We start from the raw sequence: 25,235 nt of genomic DNA, 5'->3' as shown, positions 1-25,235 counted from the left end.
GAAAAAGGATTACACTGAAAATTAACATCAATGTCTGGAGAATTACACATTAGGAAAATCCAATGAGAAATATGTATCTTTGAGTTGCTTTTCTGGCACTTTTTTTTTTTTTTTTTTTGTGGTTTTTGGCCGGGGCTAGGTTTGAACCTGCCACCTCCAGCATATGGGACCGGCGCCCTACTCCTTAAGCCACAGGCACTGCCCTTTTCTGACACTTTTTAACACCTCTGCTTTCTAAGGAGGGGACTCAGGAGCTGTAATACTTGATGAGATTCTCATCTGTGGGTTTTAGTATTTTCTTATCTGCCATGTTCACCATCCTGGAGCAAGACCAAAGAAAATCTGCTTTGCATCCTTTCGAGCATTGAGCATCTTGAAGAGTTCATCTTTAGTGATGTCAGGTAAAATATAACCATACTTCTTAGCAAGTTCAAGCCTTGCTTCAGGAAATTTGGCAGGGTTTTCCAGGTAACCACGATTCTTTGCATCAGTGTAATAGGGTACCAGCGCTTCAGGTGGAAGCATTCGTTTTGGAATAGGCTGTCCACGAAGAAAGAATGGAATAGGTTTGCATAGAATTTCCAGACTCCTGGGATCATAGAAGGCTGTAGTAACAACACCACCTTTTTTTTCAATTGCAGCAATAGCTAGTTCTGAAGCCAACTGTACTTCAATATTAACTTTTGTCTTAAAGGTGTCAGCACCTTCCTCCATCAGCTGGACACCATAATCCCTTTTAAGAGGCTGAGTGGTCATACCTCTCCCATTGACAAGCTGGGTTAAGTCAATAGGTTGAGTAGGATCAACTCGACCCAAGTCAATAAGATACTGCAGTCTGTTGAGAGTCAGAGGCTGATACTGGCATCTGAAGCTATGTCCTTCATTAAACCTATACTTTGGTATTCAGATGTAAAATGGAGTCTGGCCTCCCTCAAAGCCAGGTGGGGCCGGGTTCCTCTCTGCCTTTCTCCTTTATGGCCTCTGCCAACTTTCTACCTCTTCTCTGACCTCTTGGTCATCTCTTCGGTTTCCTGGAGCCGGGATTTGGCTTCAAATTGGCCAGGATTACACGAGGCAGGGCCCACAGCAGATCCATAGCCCTGGCCCCACTGCCGTGTACCAGACCTGCCATGACCCGCAGAGCCAACAATTTTTCCCCTTTTGGCTATTATGAATATTGCTATGATGAACACTGGCATACGATATCTGTTTAAATCTCTGATTTAAATTTGTTTGCATGTTTTATTTTTTAATTGTGGTAAAATACATATATAATAAAATTTAGTATATTAACTTTTTTTTTGAGACAGAGCCTCAAGCTGTCACCCTGGGTAGAGTGCTGTGGCATCACAGCTCACAGCAACCTCCAACTCCTGGGCTCAAGTGAGTCTCCTGCCTCTGCCTCCCAAGTAGCTGGGACTACAGATGCCTGCCACAATGCTCAGCTATTTTTTGGTTGCAGCTGTCATTGTTCTTTGGCGGGCCAGGGCTGGATTCGAACCTGCCAGCTCAGGTGTATGTGGCTGGCACCTTAGCTGCTTGAGCCACAAGGCACTGAGCCGGGCCTGGCTATTTTTTAGTAGCTATTTTGGCAGGCCTGGGCTGGATTCCAACTTGCCAGCTCAGGTGTACGTGACTGGTGCCTTAGCCATTTGAGCCACAGGTGCTGAGCCAGTATATTAACTATTTATGGGGATATACTTCATTTCTTCTTTAAGGCTAAATAATATTACATTATATTGATATAACATGTTTTGTTTTTCTTTTTTTTTTTGCAATTTTTAGCTGGGGCTGGGTTTGAACTCGCCACCTCTGGTATATGGGGCTGGTGTTCTACTCCTTTGAGCCACAGGTGCCACACATTTTTTTTTTTTGAGACAGTTCCACTTTGTTGCCCTCAGTAGAGGGCAATGGCATCATAGCTCACAGCAACCTCAAATTCTTGGGCTTAAGAGATTCTCTTGCCTCAGCCTTCCAAGTAGCTGGGACTATAGGCACCCGTCACAATGCCAGGCTATTTTTTTAGAGACAGGGTCTTATTCTTTTGAAAGCTGGTCTCGAAGTCCTGAGCTCAGGCAATCCATCTGCCTCGGCCTCCCAGAGTGCTAGGATTATAGGCATGAGGCACCGTGCCCAGCCATGTTTTGTTTTTCCATTAAATCTACTGTTGGGGGCGGCACCTGTGGCTCAATGAGTAGGGCGCCGACCCCATATACCGAGGGTGGTGGGTTCAAACTCGGCCCCGGCCAAACTGCAACAAAAAATAGCCGGGCGTTGTGGCAGGCACCTGTGGTCCCAGCTACTGGGAAGGCTGAGGCAAGAGAATCACCTAAGCCCAGGTGCTGGAAGTTGCTGTGAGCTGTGATGGCATAGCACTCTACCAAGGGCAATAAAGTGAGACTCTGTCTCTACAAAAAAAAAAAAATCTACTGTTGGGGATTTGGGTTTTGTCCATTTTTTGGCTATTTCTAATATTTTTTGTTGTTGTTGTTGCCAGTCTTCCATTTCTCAAACTTTGATTTCAAACAAATCCAGAGGTTGCCACTGTCTTAGGGAAGACTAAAATAATGATGTTTGTTCATTCTATTTCTAAATTTTTTATGAAACAGTCTCAGTCAACCTGGGGTTGAGTGCTGTAGCATCATAGCTCATAGCAACCTCAAACTCTCAGGCTCAAGTGATCCTCTTTTTTTTTTTTAAAGACACATTTATTCAGCATCATGATCAGACTATTACATTTAGCAATCAACAGCATGGGTGCAAAAAAAAAATCTACATTAAAACCCTTTGTTGGAATGCTTTACACTTTCCACAGAACAGAAACTAAAATAACCTGTTATACAATTAGTCACAAATACAGTCCTCGAGTTTTTTGCCCATACATATGAGTATTGTCTAAAACATGTCTTCTTTGTAGCAGCTAGGCCCTGCCACCACTGTGCTTGGCTGAGTTCACAAATCTGTTGTAACCTATAGCTTCCCTGTCACTTCTCTGGCTCTCCTCTCCTGCTAAGCTTTGTTTCCTGGGAATAATTAAAACCTTCTGCCACTGCCATAGCTACTGCTGCTACTGAAACCACCATAGCCACCTTGGTTTCGTGGTTTGGCAAAGTATTGGCCGCCACCACCATAAGGGTCAGAGCTTCTGCCTCCAAAATTTCCTCCCTTCATGGGTCCAAAATTTGATGACTGATTGTTGTAATTGCCAAAATCATTGTAACTTCCACCACCTCCAAAATTGCTTCCATCATTACCAAATCCATTGTAGCCATCCCCACTGCCACCATATCCACCACCACCACAGCTGCCACCAAAGTCACCATGACCACTGAAGTTTCCTCCATGGCCAAAGTTGTCATTTCCACCAAAACCACCTCCACAACCCCCCAAAGTTTCCAGAACCACTTCGACCTCTTTGGCTGGACGAAGCACCAGCCATCTCTTGCTTTGACAGGGCTTTCCTTACTTCACAGTTGTGGCCATTCACAGTATGGTATTTCTGAATGACAATCTTATCCACAGAATCATGGTCATCAAACGTAACAAAAGCAAAGCCCCTCTTCTTGCCACTGCCTCGGTCAGTCATGATTTCAATTACTTCAATTTTCCCATACTGTTCAAAAAACTCTCTTAAGTGATGTTCTTCAGTATCTTCTTTAATGCCATCCAGAAAGATCTTTTTCACAGTTAAGTGAGCACCAGGTCTTTGAGAATCTTCTCTGGAAACAGCTCTCTTTGGTTCCACAACTCTTCCATCCACTTTGTGTGGCCTTGCATTCACTGCTGCATCCACCTCCTCCATGGTGGTGTATGTGACAAACCCGAAGCCCCTGGAGCGATTGGTGTTTGGATCTCTCATTACCACGCAGTCTGGGAGCGTTCCCCATTGCTCAAAATGGCTCCTCAGGTTCTCATCAGTCGTTTCAAAGCTCAACCCTCCAATGAAGAGCTTCCGCAGCTGTTCGGGCTCCTTAGGAGACTCTGACTTAGACATGATGGCAGTGGGAAGAGAGACTTTAACAATGTTTCCTCCTCTTGCCTCAACCTCCCTAGTAGCTGGAACTACAGGTGCCCGCCACATGCCTGGCTATTTTTACTTTTTTTTTTTGGTAGAAACAGAGTCTCACTTTATCGCCCTCAGTAGAGTGCCGTGGCGTCGCACAGCTCGCAGCAACCTCCAACTCCTGGGCTTAGGCGATTCTCTTGCCTCAGCCTCCAGAGCAGCTGGGACTACAGGCACCCGCCATAGCACCCTGCTATTTTTTTGTTGCAGTTTTGGCCAGGGCTGGGTTTGAACCCACCACCCTCGGCATATGGGGCCGGCGCCCTACCCGCTGAGCCACAGGCGCCACCTATTTTTACTTTTTATTCATTTATTATTATTATTTTTTGAGACAGAGCCTCAAGCTGTAACCGTGGGTAGAGTACTATGGCATCACAGCTCACAGTAACCTCCAACTTCTGGGCTTAAGTGATTCTCTTGCCTCAGCCTCCCAAGTAGCTGGGACTACAGGCACCTGCCACAATGCCTGGCTGTTTTGTTTTGGTTGTAGTTGTCATCGTCGTTTGGCAGGCCCGGGCTGGATTCAAACCCGCCAGCTCTGGTCTACGTGGCTGGCACCTTAGCTGCTTGAGCTACAGGTGCCAAGCCATTTTATTTATTTGTTTTTTTTGAGACAGAGACTCAGTATGTTGACCTTGGTAGAGTGCTGTGATGTCCCAGCTCACAGCAACCTCAAACTCTTGGACTTAAGCGATTCTCTTGCCTCAGCCTCCCAAGTAGCTGGGACTACAGGCACCCACCACAATGCCCAGCTATTTTTTGTTGCAGTTGTAATTGTTGTTTAGCTGATCCAGGCCAGTTTTGAACCCGTAGGCCTCAGTGTATGTGGCTGGCGCTGTAAGCACTGTGCTACGGGCGCCAAGCCCAAGGTTTTATTATTTATTTGTTTGTTTGTTTGTTTGAGACGGAGTCTAACTTTGTTGCCTTCAGTAGAGTGCTGTGGCATCATAGCTAATAGCAACCTCAAACTTCTGGGCTCAAGTGATCCTTTGGCCTCATTTTTTCTATTTTTAGTAGAGACAGAGGTGTCACTCTTGCTCAGGCTGGTCTCGAACTCCTGAGCTTAGGCAATCTGCCCACCTCAGCCTACCAGAGTGCTAGGATTATAGACATGAGCCACTGAGCCCATCATGTACAAGTTTTTGAGTAAACATGTTTTCAATTCTATTTTTTTTTTTTTAGAGACAGAGTCTCACTTCATCACCCTCAGTAGAGTGCTATGGTGTCACAGCTCACAGCAACCTCTAGCTCTTGGGCTTAGGCGATTCCCTTGCCTCAGCCTCCCAAGTAGCTGGGACTACAGGCGCCTGCCACAACACCCGGCTATTTTTTTGTTGCAGTTTGGCTGGGGCCGGGTTCGAACTCACCACCCTTGGTATATGGAGCAGGCGCCCTACTCATTGAGCCACAGGTGCCGCCGACATGTGAAAAATTTTTTTCTTTTTTTTTAACTAGTCAAGTGAAGCAGTGGGAGTGGAGAAGGAACAAAGGAATCTGTAACTGGTTGTGATCAATTAGTTGTAAACACCATTGCCCATGGACCAGCCCCACATGTGGAAATTTTATGCTGAACTTTTTGAGAACCTGCCAGACTATTTCCCCAAAGGTATAACAGTTTCATATTCCTATCAGCAATGTATAAAGGTTCAACTATTCCGGTTTTTCTGCATCCTTGACAACTTTTCTTTTCCTTTCATTATCATTGTTATTACTAACCTAGTGACAGAGTAAAGTGGTATCTCATTGTGGTTCCCCATTGTTTTTAACCTTTCAGTGGGCAATTCCAGCATGAACCTGCAGCAGTAGGCAGCCAAGGGCATGCATGACCAGACCAGGGTATTGAGAGCATCTGGTACAGGATGTAACTTTTTTTTTTTTTTTTTGAGACTGAGTCTTACTCCTTTGCCCTGGGTTGGGTGCAGTGGATTCATCATAGCTCACAGCAATTCAAACTCTTGGTCTTAAGTGATCCTCTTACCTCAGACTCCCAAGTAGCTGAGACTACAGGTGCTCACTACAACAGCGAGCTAGTTTTTCTACTTTTAGTAGACATGGGGTCTCACTTTTTCTCAGGCTGGTCTTGAGCTCCTGAGCTCAAGCAATTCACCCGCCTTAGCCTCTCTGAGTGGTAGAATTCCAGGTGTGAGCCATTGCCCTGCCCCAAGATATAACTTTTTGAGCAAGCCACATGTAACTGTGGGACTAGCTGAAACTGATTAACCATTGCTTAAGTTGTTACCGATGGCACAAAGCCAGAACTATAAGTCCTAAAGCCCAGGTATATGCAATAGAAGAAAGCTATAACCTAATTATTAACACTTTGGTGTTAATTTGGGACTACTTTGAAATGCCACAAACGCCTGACCTATCACACAGACTGAGGAGACAGAATTGAGGGTTGCCTCCCGTCTCCTTGTCCATTGATTGGAGATAAACCTTTATAATTTCTCTAAGGCAGATGCCATAGTATTGGCTTCCATGTTCAACAAGCATTAGCTATGAGCCCATGGCTTAATAACATATTTCCCCTGTGTGTGCTTTAATATCCTGAGTTGCAAAATGGGACCACATGGCATACCTCAAAAGGTGGCCATGAGGCCAGACTCGGTGGCTCACGCCTGTAATCCTAGCACTCTGGGAGGCCAAGGTGGGTGGACTGCCTGAGCTCACAGGTTCGAGACCAGCCTGAGCAAGAGCGAGACCTCATCTCTAAAAACAGCTGGGCATTGTGGTGTACACTTGTAGTCCCAGCTACTCAGGAGGCTGAGGCAAGAGAATCTCTTGAGCCCAAGAGTTTGAAGTTGCTGTGAGCTGTGATACCACGACACTCTACTGCGGATGACAAAGTGGGACTCTGTATCATAGAAAAAAAAAAGGTGGCCACGAGCTTTCCATGGACTTTGTTTATGGCAGGATCCCAATTCCTCCTAATAGCCCTAGAATGTAAAGCAAAAATTAAAAAAAAAAAAAAAATATATATATATTTTTGTTTGTTTGTTTGTTTTGAGACAGAATCTATTCTGTAGATTCAATCATTCTATTGCCCTGGGTAAAGTGCTGTAGTGTCATAGCTCACAGCGACTCAACCCTTGGGCTCAAGCAGTCCTCTTGATTCAGCCTCCCGAGTAGCAGGGACTACAGGCACACACACCACTGTGCCTGGCTAGTTTTTCTATTTTAATAGAGATGGGGTCTCCCTCTTGTTCAAGCTGGTCTTGAACTCCTGAGCTCAGGTGATCCACCTGCCTTAGCCCCCGAGAGTGCTGGGATTACAGGCGTGAGTGACCACACCTGGCCCCCTTATTATTATTATTGTTGTTGTTGTTGTTGTTGTTGTTGTTGCAGTTTGGCCGGGGCTGGGTTTGAACCCACCACCCTCGGCATATGGGGCTGGCACCCTACTCACTGAGCCACAGGCGCCGCCCCTACTACTATTATTATTTTTTTGAGACAGAGTCTCCCGATTTCTCTCCTCATAGCTCACAGCAACCTCAAACTCCTTGGCTCACTACCGGCACCTGCCACAATGACCAACTAGTTCTTCAATTTTTAGCAGACACAGGGTCTCGATCTTGCTGGTGCTGGTCTTGAACTCCTGAACAAGCAATCCACCCTCCTTGGCCTCCTGGAGTGCTAGGATTACAGGTGTGAGTTACCTCGCCTGCTCAGCCTACCTCAATTATTTTTAAGCACATTCTACACATAGTAGTAATAGGTTGGTTAGAGGAACTCCAAAAACAGAGCAAGCATAGACCACCCCATTATGAGCAGAAGGTGACCTCTGCTGAAATCACTCCTTTCTGGGACCCAGCAAGAACAAATGAAGAACTAGTTAGGCTGGGCACCTGTAGCACAGTGGTTATGGCACCAGCCACATACACCAAGAGTGGTGGGTTTGAACCCGGCCTGGGCCAGCTAAACAACTGCAACAAAAAAATAGCCAGGTGTTGTGGCGGGCACCTGTAGTCTCAGCTATTTGGGAGGCTGAGGCAAGAGAATCGCTTAAGCCCAGAGTTAGAGGTTGCTGTGAGCTGTGATGCCACTCTACCCAAGGTGACATAGTGAAACTGTCTCCAAAAAAAAAAAAAAAAGGAAAGAAATGAGGAGCTAGCTGAGCATGGAGGCTCACGCCTGTAATCCTAGCACTCTGGGAGGCCTAGGTGGGTGGATTGTCTGAGCTCACAGGTTTAAGACCAGCTTGAAAAAGATCGAGACCCCTGTCTCTAAAAATAGCCAGACATATGGCAGGTGCCTGTAGTCCCAGCAACTCAGGAGGCTGAAACAAAAGAATCACTTGAGCTCAAGAGTTTGAGGTTATTGTGAGCTGTGACACCAGGGCACTCCACCAAGGGTGACAAGTGAGACTCTGTCTCAAAAAAATAAAAAGAAAAGAAATGAGGTGGTGCCCATAGTTTAGTGGGTAGGGCGCCAGTCACATACACCGAGGCTGGTTGTTTTAGTCCCGGCCAGCTAAAACAACAATGACAACTGCAACAACAATAACAACAAAAATAGCTGAGCATTGTGGCAGGTGCCTGTAATCTCAGCCACTTGGGAGGCTGAAGCAAGAGAATTGCTCAAGCCCAAGAGTTTGATGTTGCTATGAGCTGTGATGCCATGGCACTCTACCCAGGGTGACAGCTTGAGACTGTGTCTCTAAATAAATAAATAAATAAATAAAATAAATTGAGGAACTAGAGAACACAATGGCTCCAGGGGGGCTAAACCTTAAATGAACAGAACAGTCTCACCAGAAAACCAGCTAGAACTGGATCTGGCAATAGTCACTAGCACACCAAATTAACACTCTCCCCCTCGTACCCTACCTAAAATGTTTAGAAGAAAAGCACTCTTACTCTTTGGGGCTGAGGCCTGTTGAGTCTCAGCCCACCTTCATCAAGGTGCCATATAAACTTTAGCTATTGCTCTACATCGGCTTTGTGACTTGATTGAGTTAACAACTACCTTGCAAGTATCATTTTTTTCTGATGCCTTTTTCCCTCCTGGATCTGACTGAGGGATTCCAGCGTGGAAGAACAGGTTGTGACCCACTTCTTTTTAAATTCATATGGGTGGGGGTTGGCCTCTGCCTTGTAATGTAGACTGAACCACATTTATACTTCTAGCTACAACCATACAGCTATTTCCTATTCTTGGCCTTGGTGTCCCCATTGGGCCAGTGAGAAACACAGCTGAAAGATAGATGGTATTTCTGGCCCAGCCTCTGTGCCCTTTTCACTGATTCCAATAGTTGTTTGTTTCTTTTATTTTTTTGAGACAGAGTCTAAAGCTGTCACCTTGGGTAGAGTGCTGTGGCGTCACAGCTCACAGCAACCTCAAACTCTTGGGCTTAAGCAATTCTCTTGCCTCAGCCTCCCAAGTAGCTGAGACTACAGGTACCCACCACAACACTCCGCTATTTTTTTTGGTTGTTGCTGTTGCAGTTGTTATTGTTGATTTAGCTGGCCCAGGCCGGGTTTGAACTCGCCCGCCTGGATGTGTGTGGCTGGCCTCCTATCCACTGAGCTATGGGCACCACCCTCAATAGTTGTTTCTTTTTCACTTAGTCAAATCTGGTGCTTTTAAGGGCCAAGCATGGCAGTGGGCACCTGTAGTCTTAGGTACTCGGGATGCTGAAGCAGAAGGATTGCTTGATCCCAGGAGTTTGAGGCTGCAGTGAGCTGTCATGATACCACTGCCCACTGAGGATGTTCGAAGAATGTGTCTCAAGCTCTGAAGGCAATCCAGAGATGTTTTTAGCCTAGGGTGGCCAGGAGTGGTTGTGGTGGAACTTCATACACAAATGGTGGTTCTGGTCGATTTTAAATGAAATTGCTGTTTTTTATACACCGTTAAGGCTATTAAGAAAAATCAACTTGGGGCGGCGCCTGTGGCTCAGTCCATAGGGCGCCAGCCCCATATACCGAGGGTGGTGGGTTCAAACCCGGCCCCGGCCAAACTGCAACCAAAAAAAAAATAGCCGGGCGTTGTGGCGGGCGCCTGTAGTCCCAGCTACTCGGGAGGCTGAGGCAAGAGAATCGCTTAAGCCCAGGAGTTGGAGGTTGCTGTGAGCTGTGTGAGGCCACGGCACTCTACCGAGGGCCATAAAGTGAGACTCTGTCTCTACAAAAAAAAAAAAAAAAAAGAAAAATCAACTTGGCAGGGCTCATAGCTCAGTGGGTAGGGTGCCGGCTACACGCATCAGGGCTGGTGGGTTCGAACCTAGCCCCAGTCTGCTAAAAACAAAAACAAAAAAAAAAAAGAAGAGAAAAATTAACGTGGCCGGGCACAGTGGCTCATACCTGTAATCCTAGCACTCTTGGAGGCCAAGGCAGGTGGATAGCTTGAGCTCACGAGTTTGAGACCAGCCAGAGCAAAAGTGAGACCCTGTCTCTACTAAAAATAGAAAAACTGGGCGGCGCCTGTGGCTCAGTCGGTGGGGCGCCGGCCCCATATACCGAGGGTGGCGGGTTCAAACCCTGCCCCGGCCAAACTGCAACCAAAAAATAGCCAGGCGTTGTGGCGGGCGCCTGTAGTCCCAGCTACTCGGGAGGCTGAGGCAAGAGAATCGCTTAAGCCCAGGAGTTGGAGGTTGCTGTGAGCTGTGTGAGGCCACGGCACTCTACCGAGGGCCATAAAGTGAGACTCTGTCTCTACAAAAAAAAAAAAATAGAAAAACTGAGGCAAGAGGATCATTTGAGCCCAAGAGTTGGAGGTTGATGCTTGAGACTCCGTCTCAAAAAAAAAAGAAAAAGAAAAAGAAAACTCAAGTTTGTACATGACATCGTTTGTACATGACATACAAACGATGGAATGAAGCTCATGTTCTTTGTGGAATGAAGCTCATGTTCTTGGACTGAAGGACTGTAACATATTGGACTGTAGGCCCTGATTCAGAGTTAAGAGTGTCTGCTGGCGGTACTCAGGACAGGGCCATGCCAGGAGAGTTTCTGGGAATTGCTGACATCCCCACATATTTGTGAGCTCCTGGAGTCTGACTCACTCAGGATAAGTGAATTCTTGAAAATTCCATAAACACCACTGAGGTTTTTCTTTGTTTTTATTTTTTTTTAAAGGCGAATAAGACTTTGTTTATTTATTTATTTATTTATTTTTGGCCGGGGCTGGGTTTGAACCCACCACCTCCGACATATGGGACCGGCACCCTACCCCTTGAGCCACAGGCGCCGCCCCTTTTTCTTTGTTTTTAGAAACAGGATTTTTGTTTGTTCTTTCTGAGATACAATCTCACTCTATTGCCCAAGCTAGAGTGCCATGGTATCAGCCTAGTTTACCGCAAGCTCGAAGTCCTGGGTTCAAGGGATCCTCCTCCATCAGCCTCCCAAGTAGCTGGGACTACAGGCACCACAACTTCCAGCTAGTTTTTTCAGGTGCACCACAACTTCCAGCTAATGTTTCTAGTTCTAGTAGGGACAGGGTCACACTGTCTCTCAGGCTGATCTCCAACTCCTGAGCTCAAGCAATCCTCCAGCCTTGGCTTCCCAGAGTGGTGGGATTACAGGTGAGAGCTACCACATCCAGTCTAATTTTTACATTTTTGATAGAAAAGTGGTTCTCAGGCTGGGCACAGAGGCTTATGCCTGTTATTCTACCACTTTAAGAAGCCAAGGTGGTAGGATTCCTTGAGCTCAGAATTTTGAGACCAGCCTGAGCAAGAGTGAGACCACATCTTTACTAAAAACAGAAAAATTGCCTGGGTACACCTGTAATCCCAGCTACTTTGGAGGGTAAGGCAGGAGGATCACTTAAATCCAGGAGTTTGAGGTTGCTGTGGCTAGGCTGATGCTCCAGCACTCCAGTCTAATCAATGGAGTAAGACTGTCTCAAAAAGAAAAAAGTATTAAGGGGCTCTCTTCCAAGATTGCCCTGAGGTTGCCTTTATTTTGAGACAGTCTCACTATGTCACCCTCAGTAGTGTGCCATGGCATCACAACTCACAGCAACCTCCAACTCCTGGGCTTAAGTGATTCTCTTGCCTCAGCCTCCCAAGTAGCTGGGACTACAGGTGCCCACCACAACACCAGGCTATTTTTTTTCTGTTGTAGTTGTCATTGTTTGGCAGGCCCAGGCTGGGTTCGAACCTGCCAGCTCCAAAGTACGTGGCTGGCGCCCTAGCTGCTGAGGTACAGGTGCTGAACCTTTTTTTTTTTTTGAGACATAGCCTTGCTCTCTCACCTCAGCTAGAGGTCAGTGACATAATAGAGGACTGCAATCTCAAACTCTTGGACTCAAATGATCCACTTGCCTCAGCTTCCCAAGGAACTGGGACTAGAAGTGCCCACCATAATACCCAGCTAATTTTTATATTTTTAGTAGACAGGGTCTCACTCTGCTCAGGCTGGTCTTGAACTCCTGAGCTCTAGGAATCTTATTGCCTTAGCCTCCTAGAGGCCAGGCAGGAGTATGTGTGAGCCACTGGGCCAAGCAAAGGTTGCTTTTTTTTTGGAGATAGAGTCTGTGGGCGGTGCCTGTGGCTCAGTGAGTAGGGCGCCGGCCCATGTGCCGAGGGTGGTGGGTTCAAACCCGGCCCCGGCCAAACTGCAACAAAAAAATAGCCGGGTGTTGTGGTGGGCGCCTGTAGTCCCAGCTGCTTGGGAGGCTGAGGCAAGAGAATCACGTAAGCCCAAGAGTTAGAGGTCACTGTGAGCCGTGTGACGTCACGGCACTCTACCCGAGGGCAGTACAGTGAGACTCTGTCTCTACAGAAAAAAAAAAAAAAAAGAGATAGAGTCTACATTGGCCTCCATGGAGTGCTGCGACATCACAGCTCACAGCAACCTCCAACTCTTGGGCTTAAGTGATTCTCTTGCCTCAGCCTCCCAAGTAGCTGGGATTACAGGTGCCTGCCACAACACCTGGCTATTTTGTTGTTGTTGTTGTAGTTGTCATTGTTGTTTGGCAGGCCTGGCCCAGGTTCGAACCTGCCAGCCCGTGTATGAGGCTGCCGCCCTAGCTACTGAGCTATAGGCGCCAAGCTCCTGAGGTTGCTTTGAAACCAGATTTTGCACCCTTTGAGGAAAGAGGTACCCAATAGTGCCAAGCAGGGAAGAGTCCCAACATCCCATATGGAATTATGAAAAATGACAATGAGTGTTCCTCTATTCACACTCTTTGATTAAAAAACAAAATTTATTTTAAAAAGAGAGAGAATGAAGGCAGGAGCCCTTCTGGGATCTCTGCAAAGGCGTCCCATCCTGGTAGTGACGTCTGCTCAACCACTGGGTGGCCTCAGCTTCCTGTGATGAGGGGGTCCAGGCAGCACCTCCCTCACAAGATGGGTGTGAAGCCTCCAAGTTTTCCAGTGGCTGGGCCTGGCTCAGAGCAGGTGCGTAGCATTGACAGCAGTGCTGGGCAGAGGGCAACTATCAGGCGAAGTCTCGGTAGGGCAGGCGGAAGGGGTAGAGGGGCGTGTAGCGGGAGTCCTGCCAGAGCAGCTTGTCCTCCAGAAAGGTGATGGTGGGCAATGTCAGGACCAGGGTCTGGTGCTTGAGCATGCTATGCACGTTCAGGCCTGGGAATTAGGGATGGGGGAATAGTCAGGATGGGGCTGCCTCTGCCTCCTTGTAAGTACACACACATTCCCCCCTTTAAAACACACTTTGGTGCAGCCTGGGCCCAGACCCTAGCCAGGGAACTGTCCTCAGCTCATTAACTACTGACCAGAGCCTCCTGCATGCCAGGCTCCAGGACCTGGATGTGACTCCTAGCTCACAATCCAGGGAGGAAGACACAGGACAGATGAGGTGAGTGTGGGGAGGGTGTGGGGCAGGTCCTGCGGAGTGTGGTGAGCCTCAGGGAGGGAGGGAGGTGAGAACCATGGAGGGCTGTGAGCAAAGGGATAGTCCCTGACTCAGGTGTTCATAGCCACCCCCTGGTGGCTATAGAGGGAACAGACTGTGGTTTTGACAGGACCTTAGCGCTTTTATTTAGGAAAGGTTATTTTTCCTGGCAGACTGAGGGTCAGCCTGGGGTAGGGTGGTGACTGGCCAAAATCACTCAAAGCCCTAGTGGCAGATGCAAGATTGTGATTTTTGAGACAGGGTCTTGCCATGTTGTCCAGGCTGGAGTGTGACATAATCATAACTCAGTGCAGCTTTGAACTCTTAACCCAGCTCAATTTTCTTTCTCTGTTTATTTTTTTTGAGACAGAGTCTCACTATGCTGCCCTTGGTAGAGTGCTGTGCTGTCACAGCTCACAGCAACCTCAAACTCTTGGATTTAAGCAATTCTCTTGCCTCAGCTTCCCAAGTAGCTGGGACTACAGGCGTCCACCACAACACCTGGCTTTTTTCTTTTTTGAGACAGAGCCTCAAGCTGTCTCGCTGGGTTGGCATCACAGCTTACAGCAACCTCCAACTCCTGGGCTCAAGTGATTTCCCCTGCCTCCACCTCCCAAGCAGCTGGGACTACAAGTGCCCACCACAACGCCTGGCTATTTTTTGGTTTCAGCTGTCATTGTTGTTTGGCAGGCCCAGGCTGGATTCTAACCCGCCAGCTCAGGTGTATGTGGCTGGTGCCTTAGCCACTTGAGCCACAGGTGCCGAGCCCACCAGCTTTTTTGTTATAGTTGTTTAGCTGGCCTGGGCCGGGTTTGAACTGCCACCCTTGATGTATGTGGCTGGTGCCGTAACCACTGTGCTATGGGCACCGAACCTCAGTTTTCTTTCTTTTTTCTTTTTTTTTGAGACAGAGCCTCAAGCTGTTGCCCTGGGTAGAGTGCCATGGGATCACAGCTCACAGCGACTTCCAACTCCTGGGCTCAAGTGAGTCTCCTGCCTTCGCCTCCCAAGTAGCTGGGACTATAGGCGCCCGCCACAACGCCCGGCTATTTTTTTGTTTGCAGCCATCATTGTTATTTGGCGAGCCTGGGCTGGATTCGAACCCGTCAGGTCAGGTGTACACGGCTGGCGCCTTAGCTGCTTGAGCCACAGGTGCCAAGCCAGTTTTCTTATTTTTTATAGAGATGGAGTCTCACTATGTTGCCCAGCTGGTCTCAAACTCTTGAGTTCAACAGATCCTCCTGCTTCAGCCTCCCAAGTAGCTGGGATGCAGGTGGATGCCACCATACCTAGCTAATGTTCTTTCAACAGAATCTCTCTGTTGCTCCTAACTAGAGTGCCATGGTGTCAGCCTCACAGCAACTTCAAACTCCTGGGTTCAAGCGATCCTCCTGCTTCAGCCTCCCCAGTAGCTGGACTATAGATGCCCACCACAACACTCAGCTAATTTTGCTCTTGCTCAGGCTGATCTTGAACTTCTGAGCTTATGTGATCCTCCCATCTTGGCCTCCCAGAGTACTAGGATTATAGGAGTGAGCTGCCAAGCCCAGCCATTTTTCTTTCTTTTTTTTTGAGACAGAGCCTCAAGCTGTCACCCTGGGTAGAGTGCTGTGGCATCATAGCTCACACCAACCTCCAGCTCCTGGGCTCAAGCTATTCTCCTGCCTCCGCCTCCCAAGTAACTAGGACTACAGGTGCCTGCCACAATGCCTGGCTGTTTTTTGGTTGCAGCTGTCATTATTGTTTGGCAGGCCCGGGCTGGATTTGAACCTGCCAGCTCAGGTGTATGTGGCTGGCGCCTTAGCCGCTTGAGCCACAGGTGTGGAGCCTTTTTTTTTTTTTTTGAGACAGAGTCTCACTATGTTGCCCTTGGTAGAGTGCAAGGTGTCACTGCTCAAAGGAACCTCCAACTCTTGGGCTTGAGCTATTCTCTTCCCTCAGTCTCCCAAGTAGCTGGACTACAGGCGCCCACCACAATGCCTGGCTATTTCTTTGTTGTTGTAGTTGTCATTGCTGTTTTGCAGGCCCAGGCTGGGTTCAAACCCACCAGCCCTGGTATTTATGGCCGGCGCCCTAACCCTGAGCTACAGGTGCCAAGCCCCAGCCCTTTTTCTTATTTTTTGTAGAGATGGGGTTCACTATGTTGCCCAGACTGGTCTTTAACTCCTAGCCTCAAGTGATCTGCCCTCCTCAGCCTCCCAAAGTGGTGGGATAGTAGGCGTGAGCCACCACTCAGCAAGGATTGCAGTTCTAACAGCTGGGGCTACACATGTACACTCTAGGGGAGGTGGGCTTGGCCCCTTACTCACCAACAGCAGGGACCAGGTTGAAGGTCTTGAGCCTAGAGGTAGCCTCCACAATGTTCTGCGGCATCGCCTCATGTGCTCTGTAAGAGAGGGTGGGAGGTGAGCCCTGCTGGGGATGGAGTTCAGGTACCCCTGCCCTAGGCTTGCCCTGCACCCTCACAAGTCCACGAGGAGCACGGTGTCCCCCCAGCAGCGGTAGTGGGCCAGCTGCATCAGGTACTGGGGGTCTGCAGTCGGTAGCTCCAGGGAGTCCACAATGTGCAGGTCATCCTGGTGGGAAGAAAGAATGATCTGGGCCCTGAGTCTAGAGCACCTCTTCCTCCCCCAGCAGCCACTTGGGCTCCCTGTGGCTTCTGACAGGGCTAGGGCTGTACCTGGGCCAGCTTCACAGTCAGTGCTACCTTGAGGGCCCGTGCCCGCACCTTCATGGGCAGCATGTAGTAGTAACTCATGGGGCCCCGGGGGCCGTGGGCAACGCCTCCTGTGGAGATAGGTGTCAGAGCCGGAGAGAAGGCTGTTAGGAGCCAGGCTGAGCATCTAAGAGTGGGGAGGCTGGGTCAGGGACAACCTGGGACCCATGACTTCACCTCAGTTTCCATAGCTGTCAAACCTTGAGATCACGGGGTTCCTACCTCATAGGACACCTTGAGTTACGGCATATACACAAGGCAGAAGAGTGTGTGCTTAACTAAAGCACTAGCTAGTAATGTTGCAGTTACCAGAAGGTTAAAATTCTCATGTCTGGGTGGAAGCAGGCATCAGGCACATCCTGCAAGGGAGCAAGCAGTGTGTGATTTGGGGGTGCCAATGGCTGGGGAGTCCCTCTGGTGAGTACTATCCACTGGGGCATTCACCTGCAACCAGGCCCTGAGAATACAGCAGAGAACAAAACAGACATGGTCCCTGCCCTCATGTGGTTCACATTCTGGCAGGGCAGACAGGGGTTCAACTACAGAGGGAATCAGGGCAACTCAAGGGGCTGTGGAGGGTTGGTAGAGCCCAAAGGCCAAGGAGGGCTTCATGGAGGAAACATGACCCAGACTCCTGAAGGTGAGGGGTGATGACTAGGTACATAGGAGATGGATTCCTAGTCAGCTAGGAATCCTAGTCTGGCCAAAGAAAGCATGGAGGAGACAAGGTGTAGGGGTGCAGCTACCAGGCCCTAGAGCCATAAAGTAAGGGGTCCAGACTTCATGCACAGGCTATGGGAGCTGGGAGTTTTAGGAGGAGCTCTCTGGATTCCAAGTGAAGTATAGGCTGGGGTAGAGGGAGGGTTGTGGCTATATTCTAAAGACATTGGGTATTTATGGGTTTGGGAGAGTGGATGAGTCTCAGATCTTTGTCCCCCACCCACATAGGCAGTGAGGTCTGTGGGCCCAAGTCCCAATGCTACCAACCTAGGTGGGCTGATAAGGTACAAAGAATGGGGCTGACATAATATCATGCCAGATGTGGGCAGCTGTATGTGAAGAAGAATTCAGGCACTGCCCTAACCCCTCAGACCCTCACTCACCTCCTCGCCAGATTGGGGAGCGGATGCTGCCATGCCGGGCCCGCCCAGTGCCTTTCTGTGGCCATGGCTTCCGGCCGCCGCCCCGCACCTCAGCCCGAGTCTTGGTCTTGGCATAGCTCTGCCAGCACAAAGGGAGGAGGGGATCAGGTTTGCTAGGCAGGTGTTGCTGCAGCTCAAAGGTAGCAGGCCCAGGAATACAGTGAAGAGCTGGGCAGACAAGTCCAGGGTAACAAGTCCCTGTTACCAGGGAGCCAGGCAGGAGTCATTGCCATAGGTGACTCTCTTGGAACAAGCACAGAACATTTGCAGGGAGAGAGGAAGGATTGAGAAATGAAAGTCCCCTCCCCTAATTCAGCTTTACAAAGGGAGGGGCTCTACTGACTACCACAAAGGAAGTGCTCAGTAGTTTGTAGATTTGTTTTTTTTAAGTGACAGATTCTCTCCTTTGTCAAACCAGAATGGAGTGGCAGTGGTTCACTGAAGCCTCAAACTCCTGGGCTCAAGCAGTACTACTGTTTCAGCTTCCTGAGTAGCTGGAATAACAGGTGTATGCCAACTTATTTATTTATTTATTTATCTATTTTATAGACAGAATCTCACTTTATTGCCCTTGGTAGAGTGCTGTGGCATCACAGCTCACAGCAACTTCCAACTCCTGGGCTTAGGCGATTCTCTTGCCTCAGCCTCCTGAGTAGCTGCAGGTGCCTGCCACAATGCCTGGCTTTTGTTTTTGTTGCGGTCTGGGTTCGAACCCACCACCCTCGGTAGATAGGGCTAGCATCCTACCCACTGAGCCACAGGGACCACCCTATCTAGCTAATTTTTAAATGTTTTATAGAGATGAGGCCTTGCTATGTTGCTCAGGCTGGGTTTTTGAGCAATTTTATTTATTTAGTATTGTGAACAATTTTAAGGTGACTATAACTGGAAGGAAGGTGAGCCATAGGGAATGATGTGGGCAGAGAGGATCAACAAAGAGAAAGGCAGGGGATCATGAGAGGCTCAGAATGCCAGACTAGTGACTCATGTCTAGTGTGTGCAGGACCAGGGGCAGTGTGTGCAGGTGGAGAGTTGCTCAACCTCTGGGGTGGACAGAAAAAAGGCAGAAACCTGGACTGATAATGTTTTGGGCATAAAACCCAAACTCCTTACCCTTGTTCCCAGCAACCTCTATGGCAACACTGGGTCCCTGCCACAGGGCCTTTGCTTGTGTGATTCCCAGTATCTCCACCCTACCCCCACCTGTCTTTTACCTGGTTAGCTTCTACTGTAGACTTGAAGTTAAATGTCCCTTTCTCTGAGATGACTGCCCATAATTACACATTTATGGGCATGACTATTTGACTGTGGGAGGATCAGATAATAACTGAAAATTGACCATTCATCAGTTCAGGAGAGAACAGATGAGGCCTGAGCTAAGCAGTCCAGAGAAAACACACCAACAGGCTTCCTCTGCCTCCTCCCTCACCCACCTCACTCCACTTGGGCACTCACAATTCTCTTGAAGTTCTTCTGCCAGATGGCAACCTGGTGTAGGATGTCTAGCCTATGGGGAAGGAAGGGGACATGAGAAACATGCTTTGTTAAACCCCCCCCCCCACAGCTCTCCACTCCACAAGAGAAAAACCCAACTCCTTCCTTTGACCTCCAAGGCCCTCTTCAATCTGTCCTGATCATCTCTGACCCCATCTTACACCACTGAGCCAAAATGGCCTCTCTACAAGATGGAGTCCTGCCTCAGAACTGAGCATTCCCTCTGTCTGCAACACTCTTCCCTGGCTGGTTCCTTCTCAGCCTACAGGTGTCAGCTCAAACAGTATCTCTGAGAGGAACACTTTTTCTTTTTTTTTTTTGTTCCAGTTTTATTAATAACTTTATTTAAATAAGACACAGGAACTTCTATACTGAAAAAATACAAAACAAAATCCACAGATTTCTTTGTAAAGCCACATTGTATGGTAACTCCAATATCCTTCAGCGCAGCGGCTAGAATTAACAGTACAACTATATACAAAATTTAAACAATTTCTGACAAATTTCTACAGCTGGATGTAGGATACAGGAACACCATTTTAAAGAAGGAGCTTCCTATTTTTCTTTCTCTTTCCTACATTACTTCTTTCCTACTAGTACAACTTTCTCAAACTCCTGGCCTCAAGTGATCCTCCTGCCTCAGCCTTCCAAAGTGCTGGGATTATAGGTGTTAGCCACCATCCCCAGCTGATTACTATTACAATTTTCTTATGTATTGTTATATGCAGTAGACATGAATCACATGTGGCTACTGAACACCTGGAATATGGCTAGTGCCATGTGCTGAAATAACATTTCAACATGATAGTTTTAGATATCCCAGGTTAAATACAATATATTATTGGAATCAGTCTTACCTGTTGCTTTGTGTGCTTTTTCTTTTTTAATGTGGCTGCTACAAAAATTTAAATGATATAAGAGGTTCACTTACGCCAGGCGCAGTGGCTCACCATGCCTATAATTCCAGCACTGGGAGGTCAAGGCTGGTGGATTGCCTGAGCTCACCGGTTCAAGACCAGCCTGAGCTACAGTGAGGCCTCATCTCTAAAAATAAATGGGTGTTGGCTCGGTACCCATAGCTCAGTGGTTAGGGTGCCGGCCACATACACTGGGGCTGGCAGGTCCAAACCCCACCCATGCCTGCTAAGCAACAATGATAACTAAGACAAAAAAAAAAAAAATAGCCAGGCATTGTGGCAGGCGCTTATAGTCCCAGCTACTTGGGAGGCTGAGGCAAGAGAATCAATTGAGCCCAAGAGTTTGAGGTTAGGGTGAGCTATGATGCCATGGCACTCCACCCAGGGAAACAAAAGTGAGACTAATAATAATAAAATAAGAGGTTCACTTTATGTGGCTACCCTGGACACAGCTGCCAAGGTAGTCTCACAGGGGTTGGCAAATTGCGGGGCAAATGGGGTTAGCTGGTTATGTTTATAAGTAAGTTTTCTTGTGGGGCAGTGCCTGGCTCAGTGAGTAGGGTGGTGGCCCCATATACTGAGGGTGGCAGGTTTGAACCTGGCCCCGGCCAAACTGCAACAAAAAAATAGCTGGGCGTTGTGGTGGGCACCTGTAGTCCCAGCTACTCGGGAGCCTGAGGCAAGAGAATGGGCTAAGCCCAGGAGTTGGAGGTTGCTGTGAGCTGTGACGCCATGGCACTCTACCATGGACGATAAAGTGACACTCTGTCTCAAAAAAAAAAAAAAAAAGTAAGTTTTCTTCGAACACAGCCATGCTCTTTCATTTACACAATGTTTATGGCTGCATTTATACACCATGTGAGTAGCTGCTTAATTGCTTAGAAAGCCTAAAATATTTACTATCTAGCCCTTTACAGAAAAAGTTTGCTGTCCCCTATTCTATATCGTAAGCAAAATTCATTCACTGCTGTATTCCCAATACCTAGAAAGTACTTGGCAGATGCTTCATAAATATAGACTGAACAGTATAAGGTAATGGGTATCCTAATTACTTTCATTTGATCATCATATATTGTATACATTGTAACCCATAAATGTCCAATTATGTATCAATTAAAAATAATAAGAAGACTAAGTGTGGTGGCTCGTGCCTATAATCCTAGCATTCTGGGAGGCTAAGGCGGGAGAATACTCGAGGTCAGGAGTCCCAGACCAGCCTGAGCAAGAATGAAACCCCATCTCTACCAAGAAAATAGAAAAAAACTAGCTGAGTATGGTGGCTCATGTTTGTAATCCCCCATAACTCTGGAGGGTGAAGCAGAAGGATCACTTGGGCTCAAGAGTTTGAGGTTGCAGTGAGCTATGATGACACTATTGTACCACTCTACTTGGGGGTGACAGGAGATTCTGTCTCAAAAATAACAAAAGTAAAAAAATGTATAGCATAAACAAAACACTTTCTGTTTTTAACTTTTTTTGCCACCCTCTATTAGATTCAAACTCTATAAAGGCAGGGATCAAATTTCACAAATAGGGCGGCGCCTGTGGCTCAGTGAGTAGGGCACCGGCCCCATATGCCGAGGGTGGCGGGTTCAAACCCAGCCCCGGCCAAACTGCAACAAAAAAAATAGCCGGGCGTTGTGGCGGGCGCCTGTAGTCCCAGCTGCTTGGGAGGCTGAGGCAAGAGAATCGCGTAAGCCCAAGAGTTAGAGGTTGCTGTGAGCCGTGTGACGCCACGGCACTCTACCAGAGGGCAGTATAGTGAGACTCTGTCTCTACAAAAAAAAAAAAAAAAAAAAAAAATTTCACAAATAATAGTAACAGCAATAATTTTTTTTTTTTTTTTTTTTGGCTGGGGATGGGTTTGAACCCGCCACCTGTGGCATATGGGACCGGCGCCCTACTCCTTGAGCCACAGGTGCTGCCCCCAATAATTTTTTTTTTAAATAGAGACAGAGTCTCACTTTGTCGCCCTCAGTAGAGTGCCGTAGTGTCACAGCTAATAGCAATCTCCAGCTCTTGGGCTTAGCAATTCCCTTGCCTCAGCCTCCTGAGTAGCTGGGACTATATGCGTCCACCACAGTGCCCGGCTGTTTTTGTTGCTATTTGGCCAGGGCCGGTTTTGAACCTGCCACCCTCAGTATATGGGGTCGGCGCCCTACTCACTGAGCCACAGGCACCACCCATAACGGCAATATTTAATATGCACCAGATATGGTGCATATAGGAGGCAGCACCTTGGAAGTCAGCCTGCATAGTTTGAGATGCCGGGTCTATCACTTACAAGCTGTGTGACATGTGACCCTTTGAGGAAGTTACTTACGTGCCTTAGTCACTTCCTCTACAAAATAAGGATAAGGATCTACTTTTTTTTTTTTGTAGAGACAGAGTCTCACTGTACCGCCCTCGGGTAGAGTGCCGTGGCGTCACACGGCTCACAGCAACCTCTAACTCCTGGGCCTACGCGATTCTCTTGCCTCAGCCTCCCGAGCAGCTGGGACTACAGGCGCCCGCCACAACGCCCGGCTATTTTTTTGTTGCAGTTTGGCCGGGGCTGGGCTTGAACCCGCCACCCTCGGCATATGGGGCCGGCGCCCTACTCACTGAGCCATAGGCGCCGCCCTGATAAGGATCTACCTTTAAGGTTGCTATAAAGATCCAAGTAACTAAAATGCAAGTAGGCTGTACCAGGCATCTAGTCAGGGCTTACTCTTCCTAAGCACTCTGGGTTTTTTTCAGACATAGGGTCTCACTTTGTCACCCAGGCTGTAATACACAGGCTCAATCATAGCTCTGGAACTCTTGGGCACAAGCTATCCTCCCACTTCAGCCTCCCAAGTAGCAGGGACTCCAGTCATGTGCCACCACACCCAACTAATTTTTAAAATTTTTTTGAGATGAGGTCTCACTCTGATGCTCAGGCTGTTCTTGAACTTTCAGCCTCAAGCAATCGTCCCACCTCTGCCTCCCCAGGCCCTGCTAATTTTTGTATTTTTGTAGAGATGGGCTTTCACTATGTTGCCCAGGCTGTGTCTCAAACTCCTGACCTCAAGTGATTCTCCAGCACTGGCCTCCTATAGGTATGACCCACCTTGTCTGGCCCTAAGTACTCATTTCAGCAAAAACCAGTTAACAGTAATGAAAATCAGTGTTTCTGTATCATGTGCCAGAATTACGTTATTTATTTATTTATTTATTTTGTAGAGACAGAGTCTCACTTTATGGCCCTGGGTAGAGTGCCGTGGCATCACACAGCTCACAGCAACCTCCAACTCCTGGGCTTAAGTGATTCTCTTGCCTCAGTCTCCGAGTAGCTGGGACTACAGGCACCCGCCACAACGCCCGGCTATTTTTTTGGTTGCAATTCAGCCGGGGAGGGTTTGAAACCGCCACCCTCGGTATACGGGGTCGGCACCTTACCGACTGAGCCACAGGTGCCGCCCTTATTTATTTATTTTTGAGACAGAGTTTCACTATGTAGCCCTCAGTACAGTGCTGTGGCGTTACAGCTCACAGGAACCTCAAACTCTTGTTCTTAAGAGATTCTCTTGCCTCAGCCTCCCAAGTTGCTGGGACTACAGGTGCCTGCCACAATGCCTAGCTATTTTTTTTTTTTTTTTAATTTGGCCGGGGCTGGGTTTGAACCCGCCACCTCCGGCATATGGGACCGGCGCCCTACACGCTGAGCCACAGGCACCGCCCGCCTAGCTATTTTTTGTTGTTGAAGTTGTCATTGTTACTTAGCAGGCGAGGGCCGGGTTCAAGGCTGCCTGCCTCTGTATGTGGCCAGAGCTCTAAGCACTGAGCCAACCTTCTGAGGTTTGACAGGATGGGGACACTAAAGCACAAAAGAAGGCAGGATCTGACCCCTGTCAGCTAGAGTTTTGTGTCCTTAACCCTCGATTTTCAACTTCACACAGCTCCGTGGCAAGGAAAAGCACCACCCCCTTTGACAGGTGGAGATGATCACCTTCTCATGCAGATTCTGAATTCCAGGTTCTCATCCTATTGCCACCCAGCTCGCCATAACGATCCCCCCTTATACCTGGGCGCGGTGGCGAAAACGTCGGGATGCAGCTCAGCCAGGCCCACTCGCTCCTGCTCGTAGCCTTTCAAGGACTCGACCCAGGCCTGTACCGGGCGCAGGTGAGCGGATACCGGGAGCTCGCACTTGCGCAGGACAGGTGCCTGAAGAGCTGGAGGGATAGGGGAAGGTCAAGGGTCAAAGCCAAAGGTTAGGGCTTCCCGCTGTCGCCGCCCCTCCTAGGGTGAACCCGGTTGCCTCACCCGTGCTCGTCACCGCCTCTGGTTTCTCCGCCGCTCGCGGTGCCTCATCCGCCAGAGAGTTCGCCGCCTGAAAGGTGCGAAGGAAAATGAGAAAGGACTCCTAGATCCCCAACATTCATTCTCCGACCCCACCTGCAGTCCCTGGCCTCACCCTCAGCCGGCAGCCCGTGGGCCAAAGCCAGGACCGCACCCCGGCCCGGACTAACTGCAGCATAGCAGAACAGCCACTCACGCCGCCGGAGGTCGCAGCGTCTAAGGCCTCGCGCTGCGCCTCCAGATGACGTCACTCACGCGACCCCGCCCGCCCCTCTGAGATTCCGCGCGGGAAAGCGGGGTGTACAAGAGCTGGGGCGTAAAGGCCTGGTCTAGCGTGCCCTCGCTTCTGCTCCAGAACTAACTTTCAGACTCCAACTTTCACTTCTAGCTTATGGACCCTCTGCTACATTTAGGAACGCGACTCCACTACCCGAAACCCTAACCCTGTAGGCTTCTCCCCTTGCGTCCTGCCCCCAACTAGCCGGCTCCAGAAGCAAGCGCAAAAACCCACTCAATGACCGGACGCTGCTCAGCCAATGAACGTTAAGTCTGGAAGAATGGCCCGCCCATGACTGGGCGGTTCTGGGGCGGGCACCGAAGGGAATATGGCCCTTAAACGTAAAGTTTTTGATGTCTGTCACACTAACAGGCCGGCTACACCCTTGCTTGCCCTCCAAGACTGGCAGAGATGCTTTTTGTATCCATATTTGTGGTTTTGTTTGTTTAAAGGCTGGGCCTTATCGCCCACAGAAAGCCCTCGGGATTGGGCTTAGCAGGCCG

General features: G+C 48.6%; 1 protein-coding gene and 2 pseudogenes across 3 annotated transcripts; all 3 read right to left on the bottom strand.

Annotated features, from left to right (window-relative positions):
* Nucleotides 1-247: 247 nt before the first annotated feature.
* LOC128580463 (39S ribosomal protein L15, mitochondrial-like) lies at nt 248-1,132 on the bottom strand (annotated as a pseudogene). Its single transcript, XR_008378681.1, has one exon. The product of XR_008378681.1 is annotated as a 39S ribosomal protein L15, mitochondrial-like (transcript).
* A 1,568-nt stretch (nt 1,133-2,700) lies between these two features.
* LOC128580462 (heterogeneous nuclear ribonucleoprotein A1-like) lies at nt 2,701-6,965 on the bottom strand (annotated as a pseudogene). The gene has a single exon (XR_008378680.1). The product of XR_008378680.1 is annotated as a heterogeneous nuclear ribonucleoprotein A1-like (transcript).
* A 6,211-nt stretch (nt 6,966-13,176) lies between these two features.
* Nucleotides 13,177-24,941, bottom strand: MRPL4 (mitochondrial ribosomal protein L4). Its single transcript, XM_053582306.1, has 9 exons — nt 24,571-24,941; nt 24,420-24,486; nt 24,178-24,328; nt 19,177-19,228; nt 17,683-17,800; nt 16,544-16,650; nt 16,330-16,439; nt 16,173-16,249; nt 13,177-13,595 (listed from the first exon to the last, which is right to left on the bottom strand). Exons 1-9 carry the CDS (start codon nt 24,631-24,633, stop codon nt 13,450-13,452), a joined length of 891 nt encoding a protein of 296 aa, XP_053438281.1. The 5' UTR covers nt 24,634-24,941; the 3' UTR covers nt 13,177-13,449.
* Between the last annotated feature and the right edge of the window lie 294 nt (nt 24,942-25,235).

The sequence above is a fragment of the Nycticebus coucang genome, chromosome 3 (assembly GCF_027406575.1).
Source record: "Nycticebus coucang isolate mNycCou1 chromosome 3, mNycCou1.pri, whole genome shotgun sequence".
In the NCBI taxonomy this organism is placed as follows: domain Eukaryota; kingdom Metazoa; phylum Chordata; class Mammalia; order Primates; family Lorisidae; genus Nycticebus; species Nycticebus coucang.
This window is presented reverse-complemented; position numbering and strand designations above follow the sequence as displayed.

What these genes read in the sequence shown, in the direction of transcription:
- MRPL4 (XM_053582306.1), bottom strand. Translation starts at nt 24,633, where the DNA reads ATGCTGCAGTTAGTCCGGGCCGGGGTGCGGTCCTGGCTTTGGCCCACG. An exon ending in GTTTTCGCCACCGCGCCCAG is followed by an intron (nt 19,229 to 24,177) that starts GTATAAGGGGGG and finishes CCTTCCCCATAG; the next exon opens with GCTAGACATCCTACACCAGG. An exon ending in CTCCCCAATCTGGCGAGGAG is followed by an intron (nt 16,651 to 17,682) that starts GTGAGTGAGGGT and finishes CTATCTCCACAG; the next exon opens with GAGGCGTTGCCCACGGCCCC.